This window comes from Anguilla rostrata, chromosome 16 (genome assembly GCF_018555375.3).
Source record: "Anguilla rostrata isolate EN2019 chromosome 16, ASM1855537v3, whole genome shotgun sequence".
Classification (NCBI taxonomy): Eukaryota; Metazoa; Chordata; class Actinopteri; order Anguilliformes; family Anguillidae; genus Anguilla; species Anguilla rostrata.
The window spans coordinates 13,993,823-14,018,876 of NC_057948.1; the positions used below are offsets into that span (position 1 = coordinate 13,993,823).

The 25,054-nt window shown below is 40.9% G+C and overlaps 1 protein-coding gene across 3 annotated transcripts; it reads left to right on the forward strand.

Moving 5' to 3' along the window:
* The first annotated feature begins 2,901 nt into the window (after positions 1–2,901).
* On the forward strand, positions 2,902–18,905 carry LOC135242683 (mitogen-activated protein kinase 6-like). Of its 3 annotated transcripts, XM_064313864.1 has the most exons (7): positions 2,902–3,096; positions 8,926–9,032; positions 10,580–11,784; positions 15,202–15,346; positions 15,782–15,946; positions 16,075–16,276; positions 16,372–18,905. In XM_064313864.1, exons 3-7 carry the CDS (start codon positions 11,230–11,232, stop codon positions 17,459–17,461), a joined length of 2,157 nt encoding a protein of 718 aa, XP_064169934.1. In that variant the 5' UTR covers positions 2,902–3,096; positions 8,926–9,032; positions 10,580–11,229; the 3' UTR covers positions 17,462–18,905. The 3 variants fall into 3 exon arrangements, with proteins under 3 accessions (XP_064169934.1, XP_064169935.1, XP_064169933.1); XM_064313865.1 differs by lacking the exon at positions 8,926–9,032; XM_064313863.1 differs by lacking the exon at positions 2,902–3,096 and having other exon boundaries at positions 8,907–9,032.
* The last annotated feature ends 6,149 nt before the right edge of the window (positions 18,906–25,054 follow it).

Consider the following 25,054-nt stretch of genomic DNA (forward strand, 5'->3'; position numbering starts at 1 on the left):
AGAGGGAGAAAGAGTGAAAGAGATGCTTCCTACTAAATTAAATGAATTTCCCAGCAGAACAGTGCCAAGTGGCAAAATAAGTATATGCACATGAATTGCTCAAAGCCTAAAATCAATACCAGGCCTACAGACTTCATTAACTCGATTGAATAAACTCAGGAAAACTGGCATATGGGGTGCACAGTTGTGGCTAACAAAATTGCCTGAGGGGGGCAGACAGCAGGAGGGCACTTATAATCAGACTGTGCTGTGCACAGTGACATCAGCAGTAAGCCTGCCCTGGAACTGCCCGCATGTCCTGTCCAGTTCAGACTCCTCCCTGTCGTCCTTGGATCATATGTCATGGCTGGTTTGGCTTGTTTGCTACCATTTTACCTATTGTAAGTACATTCTCTGAAGACCTGGCATTCTTTGGGGAAACGTCATACGGAACTGTCAGCTTTGATTCGTGTAGAGCAGTTTGAACAAGACCGTAATTTAAGCCGAGACAGACAAAGGCATACATCTGCACTTTGTGTGGAAGACAGACTTGGGGGTATGTTGAAAGGATATCAACTTTTACAACATGAACAGTGTTTAAAGCGTTCATAGCGTACATATTGTAATTAAGAGTCCAAGTCCTGTACAATTTTGTATTTTATGTATTCCTATGTTCTTATGCCCTGTATGCTCTGTTCTCTCCTATGCATCTCTACCCCCCTGTGTAGTGAGATCAGAAAGGGCCAATGATTTTATCCAGCAGTGATAAAGTGTTTGATGATCCAGGAGAGCATCAGTCAGGCTGAAGGGCACATTATTAGGAGGATGTGAGCAGTTCCCAGGGTGAAGGATAGAGGAGGGAAATGTGATGTGCAGGGTTTATGAAGCATGTGTACAGTAGGGGAATGTTCAGGACACAACAAAATACAACCAGCAGGAACAGACATCTTTTTCTCCTCAACTAGGCATGACAGTTTGCAATCTCAATGTGAGGAAAATCTTGGGATAATTCTCTTTTGTGGACCAATGAACATTCAACAAGAATGGATCTGAAAATGTACACATCATTAATGAAGCTATAGAAAAGCCACACACATTTCCCTGTGCTTACATATGCTTCATACATCGTGTGTGTGTGTGTGCGCATGTGTGTGCTCTTCTAGGTGTGTGTGTGTGTGTGTGTGTGTGTATGCGCAACTGCGAGTGCTGTTGCAGGTATGTGTGTCCGCGTACGTGCGTGTGCGCGTCTGCAAGTGCTGTGGCAGGTGTGTGTGTGCACTCATTGGGGAGGGTGAAGTGCATGAAGGGGGAGCACTCAAGTGTTTGGGTCAGGCCTAGAAATAACATAACCTGTGAACTCTGGTTTGAGATGTGTTACAACAGGTTGCTCTGCAGCAGTGAGGTGAGACAAACTGGTAAGGGACATTATCGGTGAGTGCGAGATCATGCCTTTCTCTGTGCCAAACTTTAACTTTATAGTCCCAAAGTCAAATCAATTGGTCTGGCACTGGATCAGATGGCTGGCATTTTACACACATTGCAACACACCTTTGCTGAGGCACATGGACTGCAGACCTGAACAGTGTAGAGTATATCTGGATTTTCTTTGTTGTTAATCTTTGTTAATGATGACGATCTGCATCATCTGGGTCATTATGGAATGAAATCTACTGCTCTAACGGGTTCAAAAGACCACACAGCTGCCTTTGTACTTTTTTATCCACCATATTGGTTTGCTTATTTATCCTGTCTCTGGCAAAGGTATCCAAACACGTCAGCCCACATCACTTTGACGCAAAGAACAGAACAGCCAGTCCTGTGTTATTGTAGTACCTCGTTAATTAGACTGAAATGCGATAGCAAGATACTGCCAATTTCACAGAATTAAGGACTAAGACTCCTGATAGGGCACTAGTGACTGATGTGACATGTACTTCTTACCCTGCATGCAAGATCTCAACAAGACCAAAGAGGCTTTGAGTATTAACACTTATAAACTGCGATAATGATAAGCACAATTTCAGTGCAGACAAATCGCACACTAATGAGAATGCGTGTGGGGTAGAGGACTGATACAAGTGTTTCAGAGGGATTTGAGAAGGGCACTTACTGTATTTCTCAAGAAATCTCTGAATACCCCACAAGAACACTCTTAGTATTGCCCAAACTATTGATTATACTTAAAGCACACAAAGAACCTGACAGATAACAATAGCACTAAATAGTGAAATAGTGCTTACAGATGATACAGGTAGGTTGGTTGAAGTCAGTTATATGAAGTTGCTATGCGAAGACTGTGCCTTTCCCATAGGCAGCACACTTGCATGATAACAGGCTGGGGAATGCACTCTCTAAGGTGTAAAGGGAAAGTGCCCTGTCTCTATTATCCAGGTCAGTGCGGTGGCTCCACACTGGGGATGACTCATTCCCTGCTGCTCAGAGCTATGTCTGCTCCCCACAGCTTGGGACAAAGCAGAAAAATGCCATTCTGCTGTTCTGGTGACATGAGCCCCATCATGGAAAGTGTAACGAGATATGGCCCCCTGCTGAACCTGGCACAGGCAGGAGAGTCTGTCAGGTATGGGGACAGAAGAAAGACAGCAGTAATTACCTGTAATAAACAAACTGCCAGGTGCACCACAGGAACAGCAGACCCCTGTAAGCCTAGGCTGATGAGCACACGGTCTGCCTACTCTAAGCCCCTGTCTGAGGCAGACTGGCTCAGAGCTCCCTGCTGCACTGGGCAATGTGAGGGGACTGCGAGTCAAAGAGTGAGAAGCGGTGGTGATGTGGGGGGGGGGGGGGGTGGGGGATTGTTGACAGTCTGCAATAGGGCCGCTTTCATCGCCGGCTTGCCTCAGCCATACACAGAGGAATCTCCTCCCCTTCTCCTCCGCACTATATTAACTCCCCATGGAGCCACAAAACAGAAACAGCCGTGAGTGAGCAGCACAACATCCCCCGCTCCGCACACCTCCTGCTCCCTCGTTCAGACCGTGCCGTACCTTCCCTGTGGTGCAGTGCTCAGCACTGACATTCGTCTTTCTTCAGCACTGTTATTACATGGATTATTAAACTCCCTGACACTCCAAAGGTTCATGAGGGATTCCAACCATGGTATGTAACATGACTTTTTTTTTTTTACCATTCCTGCTAGAAGGTGATTATCTTGAGTACATTCCTGCAGTTGTTTGTTTTCTTCTCTCTTTGTTGACCATAACAAGTGTACAGCAGTAGAGTGTATACTACTAATGATATCATCTAAGTCAGTGCTTCTAAAGTTCGGTTCAGAGCCCCTGTGTGTGCTGGTTTTGTTCCAACCAATCACTTGCTCAATTAAGGTGGCTGAATATTTGTTTATGTTCTTTCATAATTTTTTCCATAAACTATGTCAACACTATGCAAGTTTTACTCACTTGCTTTGACTTTAATTTTTTCATTATCAAACAAATAGTTAATTTTAGTGGCTGAGTGTCCACACTTTCGCCAATTAGGGGCCTGGAGATTCACCTCAGTCTGTAATTTGATCAGTTCATTTTTTATACCTCTCTTTATGTAATCATCTGGAATTTGGACTTTTATTCTTCATGACATGCATAGCTGTTTCTGACATATTGTGTCTCAAGAGGGTAAATGATCCCTCAAAACATGAAACGTATAATTAAGAGTTTGTTATAATTCTGGAATTGCTATTGTGGTTGGAACGAAAACACAGCATACACAGGGGTCCCCCAGGACCGAACCTGACGACCACTGACCTAAGTACTGTAACATCAACATACTGTATAGGCATGTAGCTTCTAAACTGCTTGAACTTCCTCTTAGATGGACAAACTTAATAGATAATAATAAATAGTTTAACTGTCCATTCTGTCACTGCCCTGGTATAGTAGACAGTATCAATCATATGACAAATTCATTTAAATAAATTCACTGGTTAGGATTTCAGTAAAAACCATATATTGTAATGAGTGCCATGTTTTACTACAAATTCAGATCATAGTGACTCACACAGGATAGTGAGCAACAGAGAAAGGAGTGCATTTTGAACAAAAACAGAACCTTCACTCTGCTCTATATATACATATGGTATAGGCCTACACAATATTCCAAAAGAAAGATAATATATTCATTTACATTTGGCAACAGCAAACAAAGCACATATGAAGAAATGCATAAGTCCTATAGTCCATAGGCTTATATCCAGTCATTTTAGCACAAAAGCTGTCAAAAAACTTACAGCAAAAGTCTAAATAATGTGTTCCATTTCTCAGAGAATCTCATTTTGGACAGTTCTCTCTTGCTGTGACATTAATGTAAGCAGACAGAGATCAGAAGACTATCAATGTAATGAATGAATATATTCAATAATTTAAAAAAAACTTCTATACACTTATATATACACACTTAAATACAATTTATCTATTGTAAGTTTCCATTCTTCATTTCCAGTACATTGTAAAAAAATTACAGTCACAATTACTTTACAATTCAAACCTCATTTTCATTGATCTGCAAAAAATGTAGGTCTTTCTTTCCATTTTTATTTTGCTATAAGTTATTTAAAAGTCCCCATTTGTATGCTGTAATGTTCAAATTTTTCGATAGTTTGAATGGTTGAAACTGGTTTGGTCTTATAATACCTTGCCAAACGGGAGCGCTTACATAATGCAGGCGTGAATGTCCTCTGTTGGCACGCACCATGTGAATGACGCTCAGCACAGGGATAATGCCACTATCCAAAAGTGGCACTTTTTAATACAAAATACTACATTGGCATCCACAAAAGAAATCCTCTTGTTTCTAGTTCCACTGTTATTGTATTTACACCATATACCACACACAATCGGAAAACAATCAAACTCCTGCACAGTGCCAACAACTTCTCATTTGTTTCAGCTCATGCCTAAATATACACTTCACCACATTACTAACAATCATCAAATATGAAATGTGTACAGCCTGATACCTAGGCTATGCTTGACTGAAAGTAGCCTAATTTTTGAAAATACGACTCAACCAACTTAATCAATGAAAGCCACTTTGCGTGAGAGTGTTATGCCTGACTCGATCTGCGGAGATCAATCTTCTGAGGAATAAGAGCACATAAGTACCAAGGATCATTTCATGCAACCCTTAAAACAAGTCAAACCTGATACTTCCTAAGCACGCAAAATGCATAGTGAATTAATGAGCTGTACATGAGACTATATGTTTTGTCTACGTAACAATGTCAGTATGATATCAAATACATTGGATGTGTATGGTCACCTGGAGTAGTACATGCTGTTCATCACCACAAATGGTATCCAACACATAACAAAGCAGGCTAACCCCACAAAATGCATCCCCATTGTTACCGCAGGGCTATTGTTTTTTTTCCTAACAAAGCAGTTGCGTCATTTCAGAAACTCCTTTGAAAGGGAAGAAATGTTAGCACAGGCCCAGGTGCTCTCTTTTTAAACTATGCTTGGCATTCTAACAGGCATCTGCTGACAGGTCAGACTAAAGGTGCTGTGAATATGATGCATCCCCCTACTGCCAGTGTGAAGAATCACGTTAGAGGTGACATGCAGAGTAGCCATCTCAAAAGCTCTGCTCAGTGGTTATCTCATCCCTCCAATATGGTCACCTCATTTGTCACCTATAGCTAAACCCCATCTTAAAAGTATTGAGTGCATAATATGTGGCTGGAGTCTTAGGGCAATTAAGCAGTTATGCAACTGAAACTTGACCCTTGCCCAATAAGGATTCAGGCTGCCAGTGAGTAAAGTGAAAAATAACTATATGTTCAAGCACAGCCTGAGAAATATACTACTTCGTGTTCAGTCAGTTTTTTTTTTTTAATTTCTTGAAATGAAACAATTCAACAAAACAAACCATGTGTTCAAGAATTTGAAATACAGAACCTTCAAACCATTAATCCTCCTAATTGTTTGTTTTTCAGCTATAGCTTGCGTACTGGTGAGCGTAGAGTCCAAGTCTGTCTCTTCAGCTTTAAATTCAGCAGCAGCTCTTGCCTTGCTTTATCGCATACACACACCTCCTCCAGTGGTTACTAGGCAGCACTATACAGTATTCTCAGGCACATGGGCACTGACATGGTCTGTCTGCACTGATGTACTGAAAGACTAGGCTTTTACATTTGTGCTGGTAAATTTGTCACTCATTAATCACCTGAAGAACAGGTGAAGAATTACATTTCCTCATGGTGGCCATAGCACCACTGTCGGTTGTGGACAAAAGGCATTTCAGAACAGATTTTGGTTTCACAGAAAGATTATTTTGAGTATTTTCTTAAATTCACAATGCAGGAAACCAGAATTATTGTAGTTCTATTCTTCCTCTGCTTTGGGACTTCCTTTAGAACATTGGAAAATGATATATTTACCACTCATTCCATAACAATGGATACTATTTTTGAAATGACATGAATACTGGTGCCAATCAACAACGGGGATGCCATAGCTGTAAGATGGATATGTGAGCTATGTATAAAAACAAACTTGTTCCTGGGTTAATTTTATCCCAGGCAGCAGTACTCACACTAAAATAAAGTAATGAAATCTTCATTGGACTCCAGGAAATATTATAAATATTATATATAGACAACAAGTTCAGAATAAGCTAATTGGTGAATATATTGAGAAGATCTTTTACATGTACTGTTTTCCCCTAATTTTCATTACCAATAATACTATACATGGTTGAGACTTCCTGCAAACAGTGAACTGTAGCCCATTTTAATCTTGAGGGATTACCCAAATTGAAAGTCTTATCACAAAATGTTGCATGTTCACCATAAATTAACAAATTACTAAGAAACAGGAGTGAAAATGTAAGCAGAAACAAACTGAGCATGTGGCCATGGGATCACACTCACAACCAAATGGGATAAAAGGCCCCGGAGTGCAGTCAAAAGCTTCTGGTAAAATGTGCACTTAATGTGGCTCAACACAATTTGCCAATTAAATCACCATTCAGCAACGTTTAACACTCACAGATTTCCCAAACAATACAGCCTAACAAATAAAAATAATGAATATTATTGAGCCTGTATCTATTGCAGCCTGTAGGTCATATTTGTCATTTAATTTCATTTGGTAACAGATTATACTATATATATAGTTCCATTCCCTAGTCATCCTAAAATCCAGTTTTCTAAACCAAATTTATTTCTGTACATTGATAAAAAATATAGTGTTTAATATGAGGATTACATTTCTGTGTATGCTTCTCATACAAATTAATGGCATTATTATAGGCTGCACATACAAGGAACAAAATCAATATATCATCAAAATGTAGACGTTACAAAAGGTTAACAAGAGACAGATATAATTTATTTTAAATGCTTGTCCATTGAAACACATAATTCACATGGTAGGCCATTAGGCTACACTCCCATAGCTGCAAGTAGGCACATACTGCCATTTCCTTCACTTCAGTTTCTCCCAAGGAACCTTAGAATGAGGGAGGTCATCACCTACCAGGTATGATACCAATTTAGCTGCTTTGTACATGTACACGGATAATGATAAAGACACTAACTGGTTCATGCCAACTGCATAGAGCATACATTACCCTTCTTCCTGCCCCCTCCACTTTGAGCTAATCTTAGATGTGTAAAGAAAAAAAACCCAAAAAAAAAAAAAAACCAAGGTTTAGGGACAATAGAGTTCAGCAAAAATAGAGTACACCACACCATCTTGTCTTTAACTTATACCGCACTAAAGTCCATCATATTTGTAAGTTAGCATTATTTACAACTGCTTTTATTTTTTAAACTTATTACCATATGCTTATAGAAAACAGTATACACTGTGTGTGCGCGTGTGACAGAGAGACATATAAAAATGAGCGACCCCAATTCATATCATTATAAAGCCCTGCACTGCCAAGAGCTGAACAGAGAAAGGAGTCCCCTCAGCCTGCTGGTCCTGAGGCTGAATTCACTCACAGATACTAACACTACTAACACTAATCAGCCTCGGAGCAGCCATACACTATTTCAAACAATTAGACCAAATCAAATTATGATCAAAGAAAAAGAAAACTATATCACATATTGGAACGAAACCACAAAAGCGCAACACAAGCTTGAATGTTATTTGGCCCTAAAAAGACGGTAAACCATGGCAGAATATTTGACCATAGTGACTGATAACAAATTGAGAAAAGCATTGACAATGTACAGACTCAGTGAGCACAGCCTGGCCATAGAGACCGGCCGTCACAGGCAGACCTGGCAGCCCAGAGAGGACAGGCTGTGCTCCCACTGCGATCAGGGGGCAGTGGAGACAGAGCTGCACTTCCTCACAGAATGCACAAAATGAGGACATTAGAAAAAATGTATTTTCTAAAATCTGGAAACAATTTCACCTAAATTCTCTAATTACAGTAATCTCGAAAAACTTGCCTACATACTCGGGGGAGAAAAAAGAATGTGTGGCATTGGCTGCAAGATATGTGGCCTCCTGTCACAAAATGAGGGACAACCAGTGAGGCACCATCTCCGTTATCGGTATTGTTAGTAGCCTTTATTTTTTATTGTCCTTATTAGTGTTTGACATTTAACTTGTAGATTGTCTGTAGGTTTGGCTTTGGTAATTTATTTGTTTGTTAATTTATTGTATTAATAGTGTCTTATTTGTTATTGTTAATTGTTTAATTGTGAATTGCTTTGGCAATATTGTTATATACAGTCATGCCAATAAAGCATTATTGAACTGAATTGAAATTGAGATGCTGTAAGCAGGTTTTGCATTTGCCCTTCCTTGCAGCTGAGGTTTTGGACTAATGCCTTGATTAAATGTTGACATTAACGGAAGAAAGATGTGGATATGCTTCAAATAAAAATAATTTTGAATTTACCGCTGTACTTCCATCAAAGCCACTCCTACTCCTACTGTTGCGCGATTGACGCAGCTTCTGCAAGTACATTAGGTACATTCGTCAATGGCGATTGCAGGAGACTCACAAGGCAGGGGGAGCGGAGCACAGACCAAGCTAATCACGGCAAGAAAAATTCACAAATGAGACGAATGCGAAAAGTAAGTAAGGAAATTGTTTGTGACTGAACGTCACAAACTAATGGATTTGCTTTCACGAAATAGTTGTAATTAGACTAGAGTGGTTTGGTTCGCTAGCTATTTCGGAGCCCTTCGTATCAGTTTGACGATGACGGTTTTCTTTGTGTCGACTAATTTTTCACAATGACTCTGCGGTAGTAACACCAGATCCTTTTGTTTCCGTCTCGGTTAGCTATGATAGCAGCTAAAATGCACGATTAGGCAGCTAGTTCGCCATATGGCTAGCTCATAGTGTAACGTTAATACTTGTTGGCTAGCTAATCCAATTCGGGTGGTTTCAATCACCAATGTGATTGAGGTAGGCTATATATCTACATTTGTTAGCTACATAGACGTATATATGTCTGTGCTTAGCTAAGTGTATTAGACTATGCCAAGATAGTGCTAGCAATCCAAAGCATTTGCGTAGCTAATGCTAACCGGTTTGCGGCATTTATACAATAATCGCAGACAGACGGCCAGAAATATTAGACTAGTCTAAGTAGCCAACGCGCTAGTTTAAGTGATCAATGTTCGTGAGATCGACTTCAAATCCCACGCTAGCTAGCTAGTAACGTTACTTTTTGTTTAGCTTGCTAGACATGAATAATTCAACATCCGTATAGTCAAGCGGATAGCGTAGTTGTCAAATAAAAAATGGCTTGTCATTGTGGTACTAAACATGTATTGCCAGCTAGACATCATGTCATCTAAACCCTAAACCCAATAACGACAAAACTGGTTACCGCTAATTTAACTTTACAGGTTTACAAGGTATGATTTACTTTGTCTAGTACTAGCTGGATACTTGGCAGACCTTAGAAACGAATATTGGCAAACAAGTTAACTTGGGTAAAATCATATTTAAATAATCTCACAAAAGGTACGCGCTAACTTGATATAGCTAGCTATTCTGCTAGTTAACAGCAAGTGTAATTCTTAAGTTACTAACATTATCTACGGTGTACCTTGCTAGCCACAACTTTACGGAAGCACTTGTAGACTACTAACCGTTAGTAAAGGAAATCGTTAGCTAAGTTAGTTGACGTATGTTTAGTGATTGACAAGCAAGCTTCCTGAAGTTATACAGTGAGTTTACTTTGTACAACGGACTGTTCGCTACCATATATGACCTAACTTCTAACTAGCCAACGACTAGTCGCGAGTCAAACTGTGGTGTATTCTTCCGCCCACAAAAAAACTGCAACGTGGCTAACAAGCTCATGGAATATGTAGTGCTTTATTTGTCTTAAGTTGGTAACGTTTGAATTGCTGGATAATAGTGTCGCTATTTCGTATGGGACCTATGGCGTTTAAGTGGAGGAGGCACAAGGGGGTAAAATACTCATCGAGTCCCTTGTTTTGGATAATAGACATCCTATCCATGTCCTGCAAGATTTACATGTTGCTTAAAAAAAGCACATATTATGAAAAACGAAGAGGTGCAGGGTTTCTGAGACGACAATTCACAAATAAATGACTGTGGTTTGCTTCATTGCTGATCACCTCTCGTTTTCTTTTTCTTTCAGGTTACCCTAATGTAAAATGGAGGACAGTTTTGATTGTGACTGTGGTGAGCTTGAGCCACCCGATAATTGAAGGGAAGAATAGTGTAATGTCAACAGCCACACTAAAGATTCTTGATCAGGCATATCTAATTTAAAACATATATACAGCTGTATAGTGAAACATTTTATAGTGATAATTGGCATAGTAAAATGGCACTGATTTGGACCAGTTATACACCGAGTGTGTCCGTATTGCAACAGTGATATTGGAAGCTTTGAAATTTCTCTCCTTTTTCAGGCAACCGAAAAGTTATTCAATTTCAGACTTAAGCCCAGCTATAATAATTTAAAAAAATCATTTTTTTAAGAAAAACCTTTGGATCCAGTGAACCATGACAAAATACCCTGCCTATATATCAGAGTGCTTTTTCAGTTTTCCACGGGAAAAACTGTGAGGCCCATAAGGCTGAGAGGGGGGTGGTCACTGCAGGCTTCAGTGGCTGACTTGTTTGGCATATGTACATGCAATTTTTTAATTTTTTAAAATAAAAGGTAAATTTAAGAGTTTTAGAAAAAAAAATTGCTGTTGATTCATATCTCCCGAGAATAGTCTACACAGACGTTAAACCACAACCACAACCACAACCATAAAAACTGCTCTTTGAGAGAAAATGGCAGAGAAGTTTGAGAGCCTCATGAATATCCATGGCTTTGATCTGGGCCCTCGTTACATGGACTTGAACCCTCTGGGCTATGGTGGCAATGGTCTAGTCTTTTCTGCTGTGGACACAGACTGTGACAAGAGGGTGGCAGTGAAGAAGAGCATCCTCACTGACCCCCAGAGCGTGAAGCATGCCCTGCGTGAGATCAAGATTATCAGACGCCTGGATCATGACAATATTGTGAAGGTGTTTGAGACCCTGGGCCCCAGTGGCAGGCAGCTGACAGAAGATGTGAGCTCGCTGACAGAGGTCAACTCCGTCTATATCGTTCAAGAGTACATGGAGACGGACCTGTGCAAGGTGCTGGAACGGGGCCCCCTCTCAGAAGGCCACGCCCGCCTCTTCATGTACCAACTGCTCCGTGGCCTCAAATACATCCACTCAGCCAATGTCTTGCACAGGGACCTCAAACCAGCCAACCTCTTCGTCAACACGGAGGACTTAGTGTTGAAGATTGGAGACTTTGGCCTGGCGCGCATCATGGACCCACACTACTCCCACAAGGTAAGGTTATACAGTTGCTTGGGACTCCTGCCCCCCCCCCCACCCCCATGAGTGTATTGTCTGTTTTTGAATGAGTTGAGAAGCACAAATTCATTCTTCCCACAAGCATAATTGCTTTGCCTTAATGTTATCTTGGTTAGAATAGAGTATGCAGGTAAACTGATCTTGGGTGAAAAGCTTAGGGCAGGAAGTACCTGGAAGAATTCTTCAAGGGCTGTATTGCTAACCAATGATTTGGTTTTTTAATAAGCTATGTAGAATGGTACCTGGCAACTACAGCAAAGATGGATTCTTCTCTTTTCTGATGAAAATGGGAATTAAGATAAAACTGCTGTAATTCCGGAACTTCCCATCCCAAGGGGTGAGGATGTAGTTCCTGTTGGAGGAAGGAGTAGTTTATTTTATGGATGGCAGTATCCTGGTACTATAGTAAATATGGTGCATTGTTCTGCTGATCCCACTGCTTTGTAGTTGTCACTGGAGAAGTACTCACAGAATGATTGTTTTCATGCTGTTCCATCTTTTTGAAGGGGATCATCCTTAGTCAGGCTTCAAGTAATTCAGGTTTCTTTGCCAGGTTTTTCAAGTGGCATAAAATAGCCAAGGGCCTTCAGATCTAGGTTGCGTTTGTTTTTGGAAAACCAGGGGATTCTCGTCTCAGAAGTTACATTGTATGGCAGTCTGAGGCCACACTTCTTGAATTAGTGATCATCCAGTGGGTTGAGAGCTCTTGATCCTGACATCATCTGGAGATTACCACAACAGATGCAAACTCATAGTGTGTTCAGCTGGTCCTTGTCAACTCGTAAAGTCAGAAATTTCTGAATTTACCACCAAGAAGTTGCATTTGAATGGCCAACAAAGTCATAAATACCAGTGATAAACTCCCCAAAATTTCATGATAGCCGAGTTAACCAGTTGTGAAGTATCGCTGACCTCACCCTGCAATTAATAGTTGCTGGACAATAGCAGCAATATACCAGGTTAATGGTAAAATATCCATAATTCATTTATTTTATCAATCATAATGGGTTTAAGCAGAGTTGGCAAATTTGGTGAGGGCATGAGATTTATTCTGTTTTTTATTCTGGTGGTTTATGTACTTTTTGAATGTTGCTAATGTCAAGATACAGCACAGCAGAGTTCATGCCTGGGTTCCATTATACAGTTGTCCAGGTCAGTGGCTTTCCCCATTCGCACACAGGTCCCCTATATGGAAAAATTCCACGTTGAGTCTATTCAGACATGACATAACCATTCCAGGTAGATTAGGTAAACCAGGATGTCTACCTTCCGAAGCAATACAGGACAGGTTTTTAACATTGCGTTAGTTCGTCTTTAAAACGGTCAGATACTTCACTGAATAGTAGTTTTGACAGATGTAAATCCTAGCAACAAAAAGTTGAAGAGTGATAGATTTAAGATAGTGATAAGATCTTTCGTCGATACAGCTCAGTTATATGATCCCTAATCGGTAATGTTAGATTAACAATGAAAGCATGGTTTTATTAGCTAAAAATCAAAGCTTAGCTATACACAGAGTTGTTTTTGACAAAATGCAAGAAAAATATCTCTGTTAACCAAGTTAAATAGCTAGCTGTATCTGCCATTCATATGTGGCCTACATAGCTGTAGTTCTAGCCAGCTTACTACATTAGGAATTGTTGGGAAGGCAGATTCAGTAAACTAGGCATAATTATCAATGAAACTGCAAGAAACAAACTGTCTTGCGCAAGGACCTTGTAACCTTTTGTGTGCTTTAGCTGGGAATGTTGCTGCTTTTGTTCACACTGGAACCATGGTGGAAGATTTCCATAAATCTCAATAGGTCCCAATTAAGCAAATTACACAGAAAAATAGACTCCTGCTCCTGTTCACACATGACACAGAGACAGAAAACTGCTGGAACATTTACAGGTTACGATGCATGTGTCAAAGGGGTCCTTCAACCTGTCTCTGCAGTGATAATCAGCATGTGAGAGAAGGGCCATAGGAGAGGACAGTTCCATGAAGCAGTGAGGTCAATCAATATGGGAAGACATCATTATTTTCAGCTTGAAATCAATGTCCTTTAGCCCTCAAGGGGCTAGAATGCAGAGATATGCAGGAACGGAGTAGGCGCAATGAGGGGCTTAGCCTACCATTGGCTTTGAACTCCAATGGAAGAGCAAATGTTAGAATTTGCCTAGCTGGTATGATGCTTTCACAGCTAGCTGTGCTGCTAAATCAAGTGTTGATGGTGGCAGTCTGGACAGCTGAGCAGCATGCTCTTTGAATGGGTCAGTGTCTAAATAAAGATCGCCCATTCGCTTGTGCTTTGCTCATTGGCACACATTCAAGAATGTGCACTTATTATACTTGAGGGGTCAGCCAAAGCGCAAGTGCACATCAGAATGTGGTCATCATTGGAAACCATTCTTCCTGAACATTGACTTAGTGGTGGGGTTCACCTTTGTTTGCCAGGGTAAAAAGTATTGCTGTGAACAATAACCAATGAGGCAATTCCCCTCCGTAATTAAGGCGGAGGAAAGTAGTTTTGCTGTATTCATCCGAGAGCGTCTGGTCTTTACTGAACCTGATTTGGGAGTGCTGTCCATTCATAAAGCTACCTATTTCCAACAATTGCTGTATGTATCTAAAATGGTTAAATGGATAAAGTCTCAAGAAGTTCATTGACACACACTGGATTGGGTGTCTAGCATAAATGCTCACACTCAATGTATTTTTATACAAGATTTCACTTATCTTCTGTTCAGCCAGCCTGAAGCAGTCCAGGGAAAGTCAAGTATTTATGTGTAACCTTGGTGTTTTCCATGAGTTTGAGGACTGGCATGAAATTACTTGAAATTATGGCTTTTAATAGCACCTGCTGACACTCAACTGTCTTGCCTTTTAGATGCAGTTTTGAAATGTTATCCAAATTTTGTTCAGATGTAATTTTATTTATTTTTGCATTTGTCATTATTTTTGCCAAAAATTTTAATTCAGGGATACGACTAGGCTACTTAATATAATGCTGTTCTTTAAATATTTTAAGGGTTGGCACACACACATACTTGGGTATGTTGCTGACAGTGACACATAAATGCAGGTTGGTGTCACCACTCTGTCTGGGGCTGTGAGTCCAGCATGAGATGGATTTTCCAGGAGTGGCTGTGGGAGTTGCTGACAAAGGCAGCACGTGTCTGGTTTAGTCTGACCGCATTGACACGAGGGAATGCATTGGCCCTCTGTTCTCAGGCCAGCACAGGAATTCACCTTGCCACTGCCCTTGTGCTGGCAGGCCTGCTTTTCAGTGTCTCGTCATTGCTTCACCAAAGCCCTTCCTTATCAGAGCTAACATGCCACTGGAGGTCACCTTAGTGACAAAAATAGCCAAACAACCTCACTCACCCCTCTGTCTTTCACTCCTTTCAGGGTCATCTATCTGAAGGACTGGTTACAAAGTGGTATAGGTCACCTCGTCTTTTGCTGTCCCCCAATAACTACACCAAAGCCATTGACATGTGGGCAGCTGGCTGCATCTTTGCAGAAATGCTGACAGGGAAAACCCTCTTCGCAGGTATGGCCTTCAACAAAACACTTGGATACACTCACAAACACAAGAACACACAAGAATGGACAGTCTGCAATCTGATTAAGCAAACAGGGGTTGCTATTGAACTTTCGAAAATATAAACAAGTGACAGAGACCCAGCTGGAACATTTCAGTTTGGGTTATCGCCATGGCCTGCTGAGGTGAAGTTAAATATGGAATATGAAATATGGAAGTGGTGGCATTTAAAGGTTACGTAGGATACCTTTTTAGGTGGGTAGGCTGGATATCAGAACCAAGCCTTTAGTGTACAAATAAAAGTGGTGCAAGTGTCTGGCATAGAAAAACAAAGGAAAGAATATGCCTGCCACCCATGTTAATCTGTTCAATTTAAATTTGCACTTTGACCCAGCGGCCCATTTTCAACATTAACCTGCAGTTACTTGCTTCTCTGGTAACCAGGTGCCCATGAGCTGGAGCAGATGCAGCTCATCCTGAAATCCATCCCTGTCATTCATGAGGAGGACCGGCAGGAGCTGCAGAGCGTCATCCCCGTCTTCATCAAGAGTGACATATCGGAGCCCCAGACCCCTCTGGCCAAGCTGCTGCTGGGACTCAGTTCAGAAGGTGCGCCTCAGCACTGAGAATAATCTACTGGCTGTTTGTGCAGCTAATGGGATTTGCATGTGTTCAAATCCCTCAAGATACAGGAAAGTCACAAAGTTACGCTAAGTTATTTGCATCTCTGTTGTCAGCTCTGGATTTCCTGGAAAAAATCTTGACCTTCAACCCCATGGACCGCCTGACTGCAGAAGAGGCCTTAGCTCACCCTTACATGAGTGACTACTCATTCCCTTTGGATGAACCTATTTCCAGTCACCCTTTCCACATTGAGGATGAGGTGGATGACATCTTGCTGATGGACCAGAGCCACAGCCATGTCTACAACTGGGACAGGTGAGAAATCTCAGCATGCTCAGTAGTATGATTATTAATTTGTAGAGATGACAGACTATTTATCAATACATGTTTTTCTCCTGCCATTGTTTCAGGTATCAAGACAGCCAGTTCTCAGACCAAGACTGGCAACTCCTCAGCACCTACGAGACAGACGAGGTCCAGCGTGATCCTCGAGCTGTGGTGGACGTGACAGATGAGGTAGTGGTGCAGGTGGACCCCCGGAAATACCTGGACGGGGACCGTGAGAAATTCCTAGATGACCTGACCTTCGATTGCCGCTTCCCCTCTGAGCACTCCTGGCAGCATGAAGACCACCATGAGAACAAGTACTGTGACCTGGAGTGTGGACAGACCTGCAACTATAAGGCCATCTCCTCCTCGTACCTAGATAACCTAGTGTGGCATGACAGCGACAGTCACTACTATGATCCGAAGCTCATCATTGACCTGTCCAACTGGAAGGAGCAGAGCAAAGAGAAAGGGGACAAGAAGGGAAAGTCCAAGTGTGAGAAGAACGGACTGGTCAAGGCCCAGATTGCTCTGCAGGAGGCCACCGCCCAGGACCCAGCTGAGAAGGACAAGGTAACGGAGAAGAGCCGGAACTTTGACTTCGACTCCTTCATTGCCAGCACCATCAAGCTCAGCTTACAACCGGAGCCCAGCAACGTGGGCCTCCTCAATGAGATGAACACCTCAGTCTCTCAGCCTGAGCCCCGCAGCTCCATGTCCAAATCTGTCAGCCAGGAGAAGGAGGAGAAGTGTCTGGTGAACCTGGCCCAGCTAGAGGGCCGGGCACCCAACCCCTGGGAGAGCTTTGGCAACACCAGTACCTCCGGAGAGGAGCCCTGCCTGATCGATGAGGTGTGCTGGGATGTAAGGAAGGATGAGCAGCTGCAGAAGGAGACTGCCTACACGGGCTACCTGGACAGGCTTTTCAGCAAGAAAGAAGAGGTGCTGGAGCCTGAGTGCCAGGAAGCCAAGGAGAGGGAAGATTGCTTCCTGGCCAGAAATGGAGAGATCATGTTCAGCATGCAGTTTGAGTCCCTAGCCCTCCCCAGATTTGACAGCCCCACAGATTCACCCCTCAAGTCCATACAGGCCACATTAATACCCTCACCCTTAAAACGTTCCCCCCAAGTTGCCCATAAAACATACAGCAGCATTTTTAAACATTTGAATTAAATTCCTTAAATTCCCACTGCAGTTTTTTTCTTTTATGAAGCAGCAGTTATATTTTACTTGAATCATTGCATACTTTTTGCGGTTACTTTAATGACCTTTTCTATCTGACTCAATAAGGAGTTCATAAATTTGCAAAATGTCAGAACATTATGGAATCGTATTATGACAATACTGTAAATGAAGTCCATACAAATTAGTTAAGTATGAGTAATTACAACCCCTGTAATTTTACACATATTTTAAAATAGTGTAAAATTACATGCATGTATATTCTGAAATTCAGCATTGTATTTTACTGTAGTGGTATGTTTATATAGACAAGCAGTCTATTTTCACAAACTGGATATTTCAACATATTTTTGTAGTAAGGGAATAGATATTTGTCATTTGCTCTACAGGAGGTCATATGCACACCCTGCTTGATTTTAAAACGGCATGTTCTTTTTGTACAGTCCTACTGTATACTAAAATTACTTGAGGAAGAGGAATGGATAGAAAGATGAAAGAATGAACTGAAAGAGTTGGGGGATAAGGCAATGCATGTAGTGAAACGGCAGCGAACACGCACTAAACATAAGAGGAATACACGGTCACTGACAACTCTTAACTTTTTTTTTTTTAGTACAACTTATGAATTTATTTTCCCCAAATGACCTCATAGAAAGCTTTTTGTACTGCACCATTTCTGTAACAAGATGCCAATAGCTACCATTAAATGTGGAACGTTGTAAATGTGTACTCTACCTCAAGGTAATTCAGCTGTAAGTCAGACCCTCTGAGCCACGCTATTGCTTTACAGACACGTTCACCTTGAATCTGTTCAGTGTGCAGTGGCATGTTACGTTCCTTTTATTTTGCATTTTCAATGGCAAAGTGTTACAAATCACCATTATTTATTTTTTAGCTGATGTGAGGTATTTATTTTAAAATTAAATGTAATATCAGTATGACACTTTGGAAACTGAGGCATTCTCACTGGCTTCAACTTAATGGTATGTACGGTTATTTTTAATGGTAGGATGTTAATTATCCACTTAAGTTGGAAAGCTTTCCGTTTGTTTCCTGAAGGAAATGACACTTGTTTAATTGTTTTGGTGCTTTTTGTTTGAGAAAAAAGATATACATTATAGAGTTGAAAATGCACCCAAGTCTTAATTTTTTTAATATGTATGAAATGTACCTTTTAAATTCTGTACACAGAGGAGAAGGTATAGTAGAGTAGAACATAATGAAGTAGCCTATACTGTAAGTCAGTTTTAATTTCTTTTATTACAATATCTTTTTTCTAAGCAAGCATGATTACATTTGGATTATAGTGTAGCATGTAGCTAGAACACTTAAGGAAATTTGTTTTGCATTTTAGGCTAAATACTGGAACGTCATTTTCTGTATCATTGGTTTCCCCTAGTTAAAAAATAATAAAATGGCCAGCAAATATGCAGAATTTTGAGATTCCTTTTTTCCTTATATTTAGATATTACTCTTAGAAAGCTTTTTGTTATGGAATATGTAAAAATGGATTCAGTGTGCATCATAAAATGCTATGTCTAGGGGCTCTACATCTGTATATGGCGGTGGGGGTGGTTTGAATGCTCATCTGATAGCGAGAATACATGTATGTATGAATACATCAATGTCCAGAAGACTTAACATGACATTGTTTTCATCTGGGAATAACATTAGCTATCGGTCTGAATTTGGAAGTTAATAAATTATTCAGTGCTAGCCAGTTGTAGCCAGTGGTCAAACACGAAATCCAATCAGCAAAGAAAGCAGAGGGGCTGGGCGAGAATCGAATACGAGCGAATGGTCAACCACACAAAATCATAGGGTAAACAAATTAGAGGGTCTAAGGCAAGATTGGAGTCAAAGGGAACGAGTCAGTGGTAAAACACGAGATCTAATCAGCAAACAAAGCTGAAGGGGTAGACAGGAATCAGAATCAAACAAAATAAGGTCAAATACATGAAGTCAAACGAAGCAATCGCTATCCACAAAACACCAAGCACGAGTTTGAAGAGCAAGTCTCACTGGAAAATGGCGAATGGCGGCTTTTTCAAACCGAGTATCAAGACGGAACGGCCAACCAGATCATGAACCAGAAGATCAAAGCACACAGGTAGAAACGAATGTAAACAAAACTTACGACGGGCTGTAACCATAAACTACAAAATATGGACAAAGTCACTGTGACGTCACCCACTGACTCTCCATGGGCTTGGTAAAAAAAGTGGTTTGAAGCCCGGAAAGTGCAGTATGTGGGTGCCACCCTGCTGTACAAATTTGAGCCAGAAACTGCGCAGGAGGGAAAAGGGGGACCTTTATATGAGCATGAAGTCTGGTCGTCCACTAAGCGCGTGAGATACATGACTCAGCAGTGATGCAAACTGTCCCTGATTCGTCCACAAAATATTACAATCTTGTCCAAATAACACAATAATTTAACAAATCACCAGATGTGCAGACATTAGACGAAGGAAAAACACCTATACATCTTGTGGGAAAAAAATGATTGACTTTGTATTTTGATTGTGTTGTTACCATTGACTTGCATTAAAATGAGTGGCTGAAATACCTATACTGGAGCAATCCACACTTCTAAAACAAAGTCTGGGTTTGACCACTTGGTCATAACCTCCTATACTTGTTTACCAGATCTCATGCTATGTGTTCTAAAAGTACCCTGCCCATCCGCCGGTGCTTCATGCCTATTTAAAAAAGAAAAAAAAATTTAACGGCTAACCATGACCTTTACAGGGAGGTTTTTCTGTAATAAATGCAATATCTCAAAATCTTTGAACTCAGTTGTCATATGTAGAGATAAACACTGTTAAAACAGTTTTCTGTTTCTTATTTCCTTTGAGTGTCTGTGTAATGTTGGTGTGACTTGAGTGCGCACCAGTTGACAGGTAGTTTCCTGTTTGGTTGGACCACAAGGGACGGGCAGTTTAAATCTGGGGCTGGTCAACCTGCGAGATCCTTCCTTCACAATTCCCAGACCATCGGAGTCATTTTCATAGAAACAGTAGGGGTGAGCTGCCATTTGTGCTATCCCATTTTCTCTTGTTTTTGGCTCAGATGGGGAGATATACAGTAAAAATGATGTATTGATTTTGGTTACATTTTGCTAGATTATTTGGATCACTTGCCCAGGTAGTTTGTTTTGTTTGTTTCCATATGTTGCTAATGTTCTTTGTATCAGCAATGTACTGGTGTTTTGTGTTTGGTTTGGGGAGTTTAGAAGAGAGGGTTCCACTTTTCATGTCATGTCCTGGTTTCCCCTAGCCAGGGGCACATACTTTGAGGCAATCAGCTTTCATGTGAAGTCAGGAAAATCCTTAGTTATGAAGGAGGGTGTCCTTCAGTGGCAAACCTGAACTCTGGCAAGTGTATCTCAAGGGGATAAAAAAAGAAATCCTCTGGTCAGTGCAGTATCTGACCATGTATTGAAGATGACATGTTTAGCAGGTCTTGCTCCTTTTAAAAGATAATTCCTGCCAAATGTAAACCAGAGAAACAACCAACCAAACAGACAGGACAGGATGGTTTAAAGACAAATATTCATAAATGAGGACAGAAAGAACATTGCGTGACATTCCAGCCTGCCTCCATTTTTGCCTTGCCTTGCAAATGGGTAACTTTAAAACAGGAGCGCCGTGCCCATGTCCCATGGCAGTATGTGTCAACATTTTGTAGCAGATGGACTGTGGGGGTAAAAGTACTGGGAAGCAGATAACATGCTGGAAGACGTTTGTCATTCAAGCCCCAATAAGGAGAAAAATGTTTTTCAAGGATCTGCAACTGGAATTGCAAAGCATTCCAGAATATAGTCTAAAAAGGGAAAACTCGTGCACAACCCATGATATAGCAGTATGTCAGCTGGATGCAGGGCGTTGGATGTTTTGGAAGTGGCCAGTGCTTTGCTGTAATCTTCCCCAGGGCATATGTGACATTGACCCCACTGGTGTCCTATGTCCTCCCTGGTTTGGGAGTATCCCAGCAGTATTCGATTCCCACCTGCTGCAAGGCTATCTGTAATTCTGCCCAGTTCCGAGCACTCTTGGCCCCTGTGCTTGGTCTCTTGGTCTGCCATAATGATAGTTCCTTCCCAGAATTTTGAAGGATTATGAAAAATAGTTTTTTGCAGTGTAATTCTTCCTTAGCATGCTTTCTGTACTTCTCTTCTGACAGATGGCAGGAAAGAAAATATCAATCTTGTCTGGAGATCAGCTAAGAGAAGCATTTTCAGTATGTTAGTTCAGCACATTTTTTCCATATAACTGGAGGGGGACAACTGGGAACTGCCACCTAGTAATGCCACACAAGCTGGCCCAGTTGCTCAGAGATGGCTGTCAGCCCATGAAGAGCCTAATCGTGTTTCTCAGGAGTCATGGCTCAACATCATGGCGATATGAGGTCGGCTGTCAAAACACGGAGTACTCTGCTCTTGTTGACGGACACTGTAACCAGTTCTATCACGTACATTCCACCACCTGAGTGTGTTCATTCACAACTGCAATAACTACTTTTTTCTGTCCTTGTTGTCGGCACTGTTTTTTAAAAATTTGATACGGTCTTGGAGTTCCACAAAGAAACTGATCAGCCAGTAGGAGCTTAACAGACCTTATAATTCAAGGTCACCAAAATTATCTTTCTTATAGCAACAATTCAATCATGTCAGGGGGGTTTGTTCATTGGACCAGGTTTTCTTGCTGCTAGATGAGAACATCATTTTACACATCTTCAAAATGACTCTACAACTAAAATTAAACTAAAAACGTAAACACGAAACCCTAAAAGGTCAGGTTTTTTTGTGATGACTAGCCAATCAGAGATCGCTAAACATTAACATTGGCCATTATCTTGACATACAAATCATTCAAATCCATTCATCCAATGTACTCATTACAAATTTACAGAGCCTTACCTTGTGTAGGCTGAGCCATTCAGATCCAGTGATCTGATGTGACTGTTACGTGTTTAGTGAACCTCACTACAAATGATGTGACTGTTACCCACAGGACGATTAAGCTGCCAATGAAGCAGCGCTGATTAAGGGCATCCACTGTCGCATATGGTTTTGCCCCATATAGGGAAATTGGGCTTGATATACCACCAAAACAGGCATGTCAGATAGTAGTCAACTGTCATAAAAACTGATTCCATAATGTTTGGAACAAAGACATATTTTTTCCTTGATTTGGCTCCATAATTTTAGATTTTTAATTAAACAATACATTTTGGTTTCACCATGTAGAAATCACAGCACTTTTTATACTGAGAGATTTAAGAATGTTGCACGTTGATAAAGAGCACTGCCTGTTGATTAACCCAGAATCAGTTTCAAATGCAGCAGATAGATAGCTTCTTTTTAAGGAGCTGACTAATTTAACTAGTTTGCCCAAAGGTATGACAATAATGGATTATAGGCACTCTGTATTAGCATAACGTAGCTCAGTTAGATAAGGTGTATACACCAATGCTGTTTCACTTGTAGTTTTGGTCACATTAAAATGTAACACATAGGGATGAAAAAAACAGCTGTCTTCAGCTGTTATTCATTTTTGCAAAATGTCAGATTACTGAAATAATTTTACTTTTACAAGTAAGAACAGTAGGTGGCATGATATCCAGAAACAGATGTTATTCTTCTTGCCTACCCCTGAATTATACTGCAAATGGCTTTTGACATCTGAGGCGTATTACTGTAAAGCAGTAGGATATCCTAGGAACATAAATTCAAATCAAACATAATTATTACAGCATAAGGGGTGTAAAATACCCCTTTCTAAATATTTGCATGAGTACACATGGCATGAGAAATAAGTCTCTGGTTTCATTTCCCAAAACCCTAGATCCTGTATTACAGAGGGTATCAGCAAACCTCGACACATTTATTGATTAATGACTAGAGTGCCATCTGATTGACCATATCTTATATCTTGACAAGAAATAGATCGGACTGATTGCAATAGCTCTGACTGACTGCTGGAAGAAATGCAGACACATCAGGGATAGTTATAGGGACAGCAGGTGAGCTCAGCTACAATAAATCTACTACTGTCTTTTATTATTTAAATGAAAAACCAATGTAGCATGACACAATGACTACAGAGCAATCAAAGATCCAGACTCTAATCCATGGGTGGTTAAAGGTCTTCTGTGGACAGGGGATTTCATCAGAGAATTTCAACAGCTGTGGTTTTATCATGCACAAGCCAGATATTATTCATTCAAGGCTACTGACAAATCAAACGCATTCATTCATTCGGCCTTTTCTACAGCCGGGCGTACTGCACAGGAATGGTTTCTCATCTGTGTGTGCGGTGCACACAGAGCACATGGGTAGAACCTACATGCAGCAGACAGGCAGTGCAGTGAGCAGTGTTGATTCCATAGTGATGGCAGGTAGTCATATTCGCTGACACAGACAAGGGCTGACAATGTTCTATGGATTGACAAAGATATTCAGCTCCCATTTTGGTTTTAACACCCCCACATCCCCGCTAAGAATAGGCAGCGTATGGAGCTAAGGTGATTAATCACATGCCAGAGATTTTACTTTGTTCAGCTGTGTAGGAACATGTCTACCACCCAAGTATAAATCACCCCAGAGCTGCCAGACCAGTAAAGTCAGTATTTTTAGCCGTGTGTATCTGAAAAAATCTTCGTCAAATTTTTTCAAAGGAATTGCTCATTTCTGATGTGGGTGCAAAGCAAGAGCAAGAGCACTGAGCAGCATTTTACATAAAGAACAGGGCCCCTGGACTTTACAGTTGGCACTATTCAGGCCAGTACAGTTGGCACTATGCATTCCACCAAACCCAGATTTGTACATACAGCAAAGCTGGCTTGGTTTTTTTTTAGTTCTTGGTATCTTGGCCACAGGGCAGAAGGCTGTGAAATCATATTGTATTACTCCTACCATTAAAGCATACAGAAATTCCATCTTATGGCTTGTCTCCGCCCACTTGCTAATTTTATAGGTGAAATGAGTGAGAGTGGGTGGAGGGCAGGGTGGGCAGGGTGGAGGAAGGAGGGGTGATAGAACCCGTCAGTAACGTGTCAGGCACGTAGGCGGAAAAAAAATTCCCGAGTCTGTCACTGTTCTTTATAGGGGCCTTACCGTAGATCAAACCAACTACAATTGCTATGTTCATGTCTTCAAATTACTTTGAATCGTTGTTTCCTAAAGACCAGCAAAGGTATTTTGGCAAAATAAACCGAATAGGACTGGAGTCAGTTAGAGTAGACAATTGAATGATCCAGCTGTATCATTCCCTGACATCATCTTATTTACTCCCGCATTCACTTTAAATTAAAAAGTAATAACTATGTTTTTTACCCTGAAATACATCCTATTTGTTTATTCAAGTTCTGAGGAAAATTTTTAAAGTGTAGATCTATAATATCTCTTTCCATTTTTGTCTATTTTGCATTTCCGCAACCCAGAACTGCCAGTGTTGCATGTCAGTGATATCACCATGTTCTCACTCAGAATCTCTCAGATGCTCTCAAATGAAAACACTGTCGACCACCCACTTGGTTGTCATTCAACTAGAGCCTGTGCACAGATCGAAAATACCCAGTTAA

Excerpts from the sequence above, each read along its gene's own strand:
- LOC135242683 (XM_064313864.1), top strand. The coding sequence starts at position 11,230 with ATGGCAGAGAAGTTTGAGAGCCTCATGAATATCCATGGCTTTGATCTG. Across the intron at positions 15,947-16,074 it reads GCTGGGACTCAGTTCAGAAG|CTCTGGATTTCCTGGAAAAA; the intron begins GTGCGCCTCAGC and ends CTCTGTTGTCAG. Across the intron at positions 16,277-16,371 it reads CATGTCTACAACTGGGACAG|GTATCAAGACAGCCAGTTCT; the intron begins GTGAGAAATCTC and ends CCATTGTTTCAG.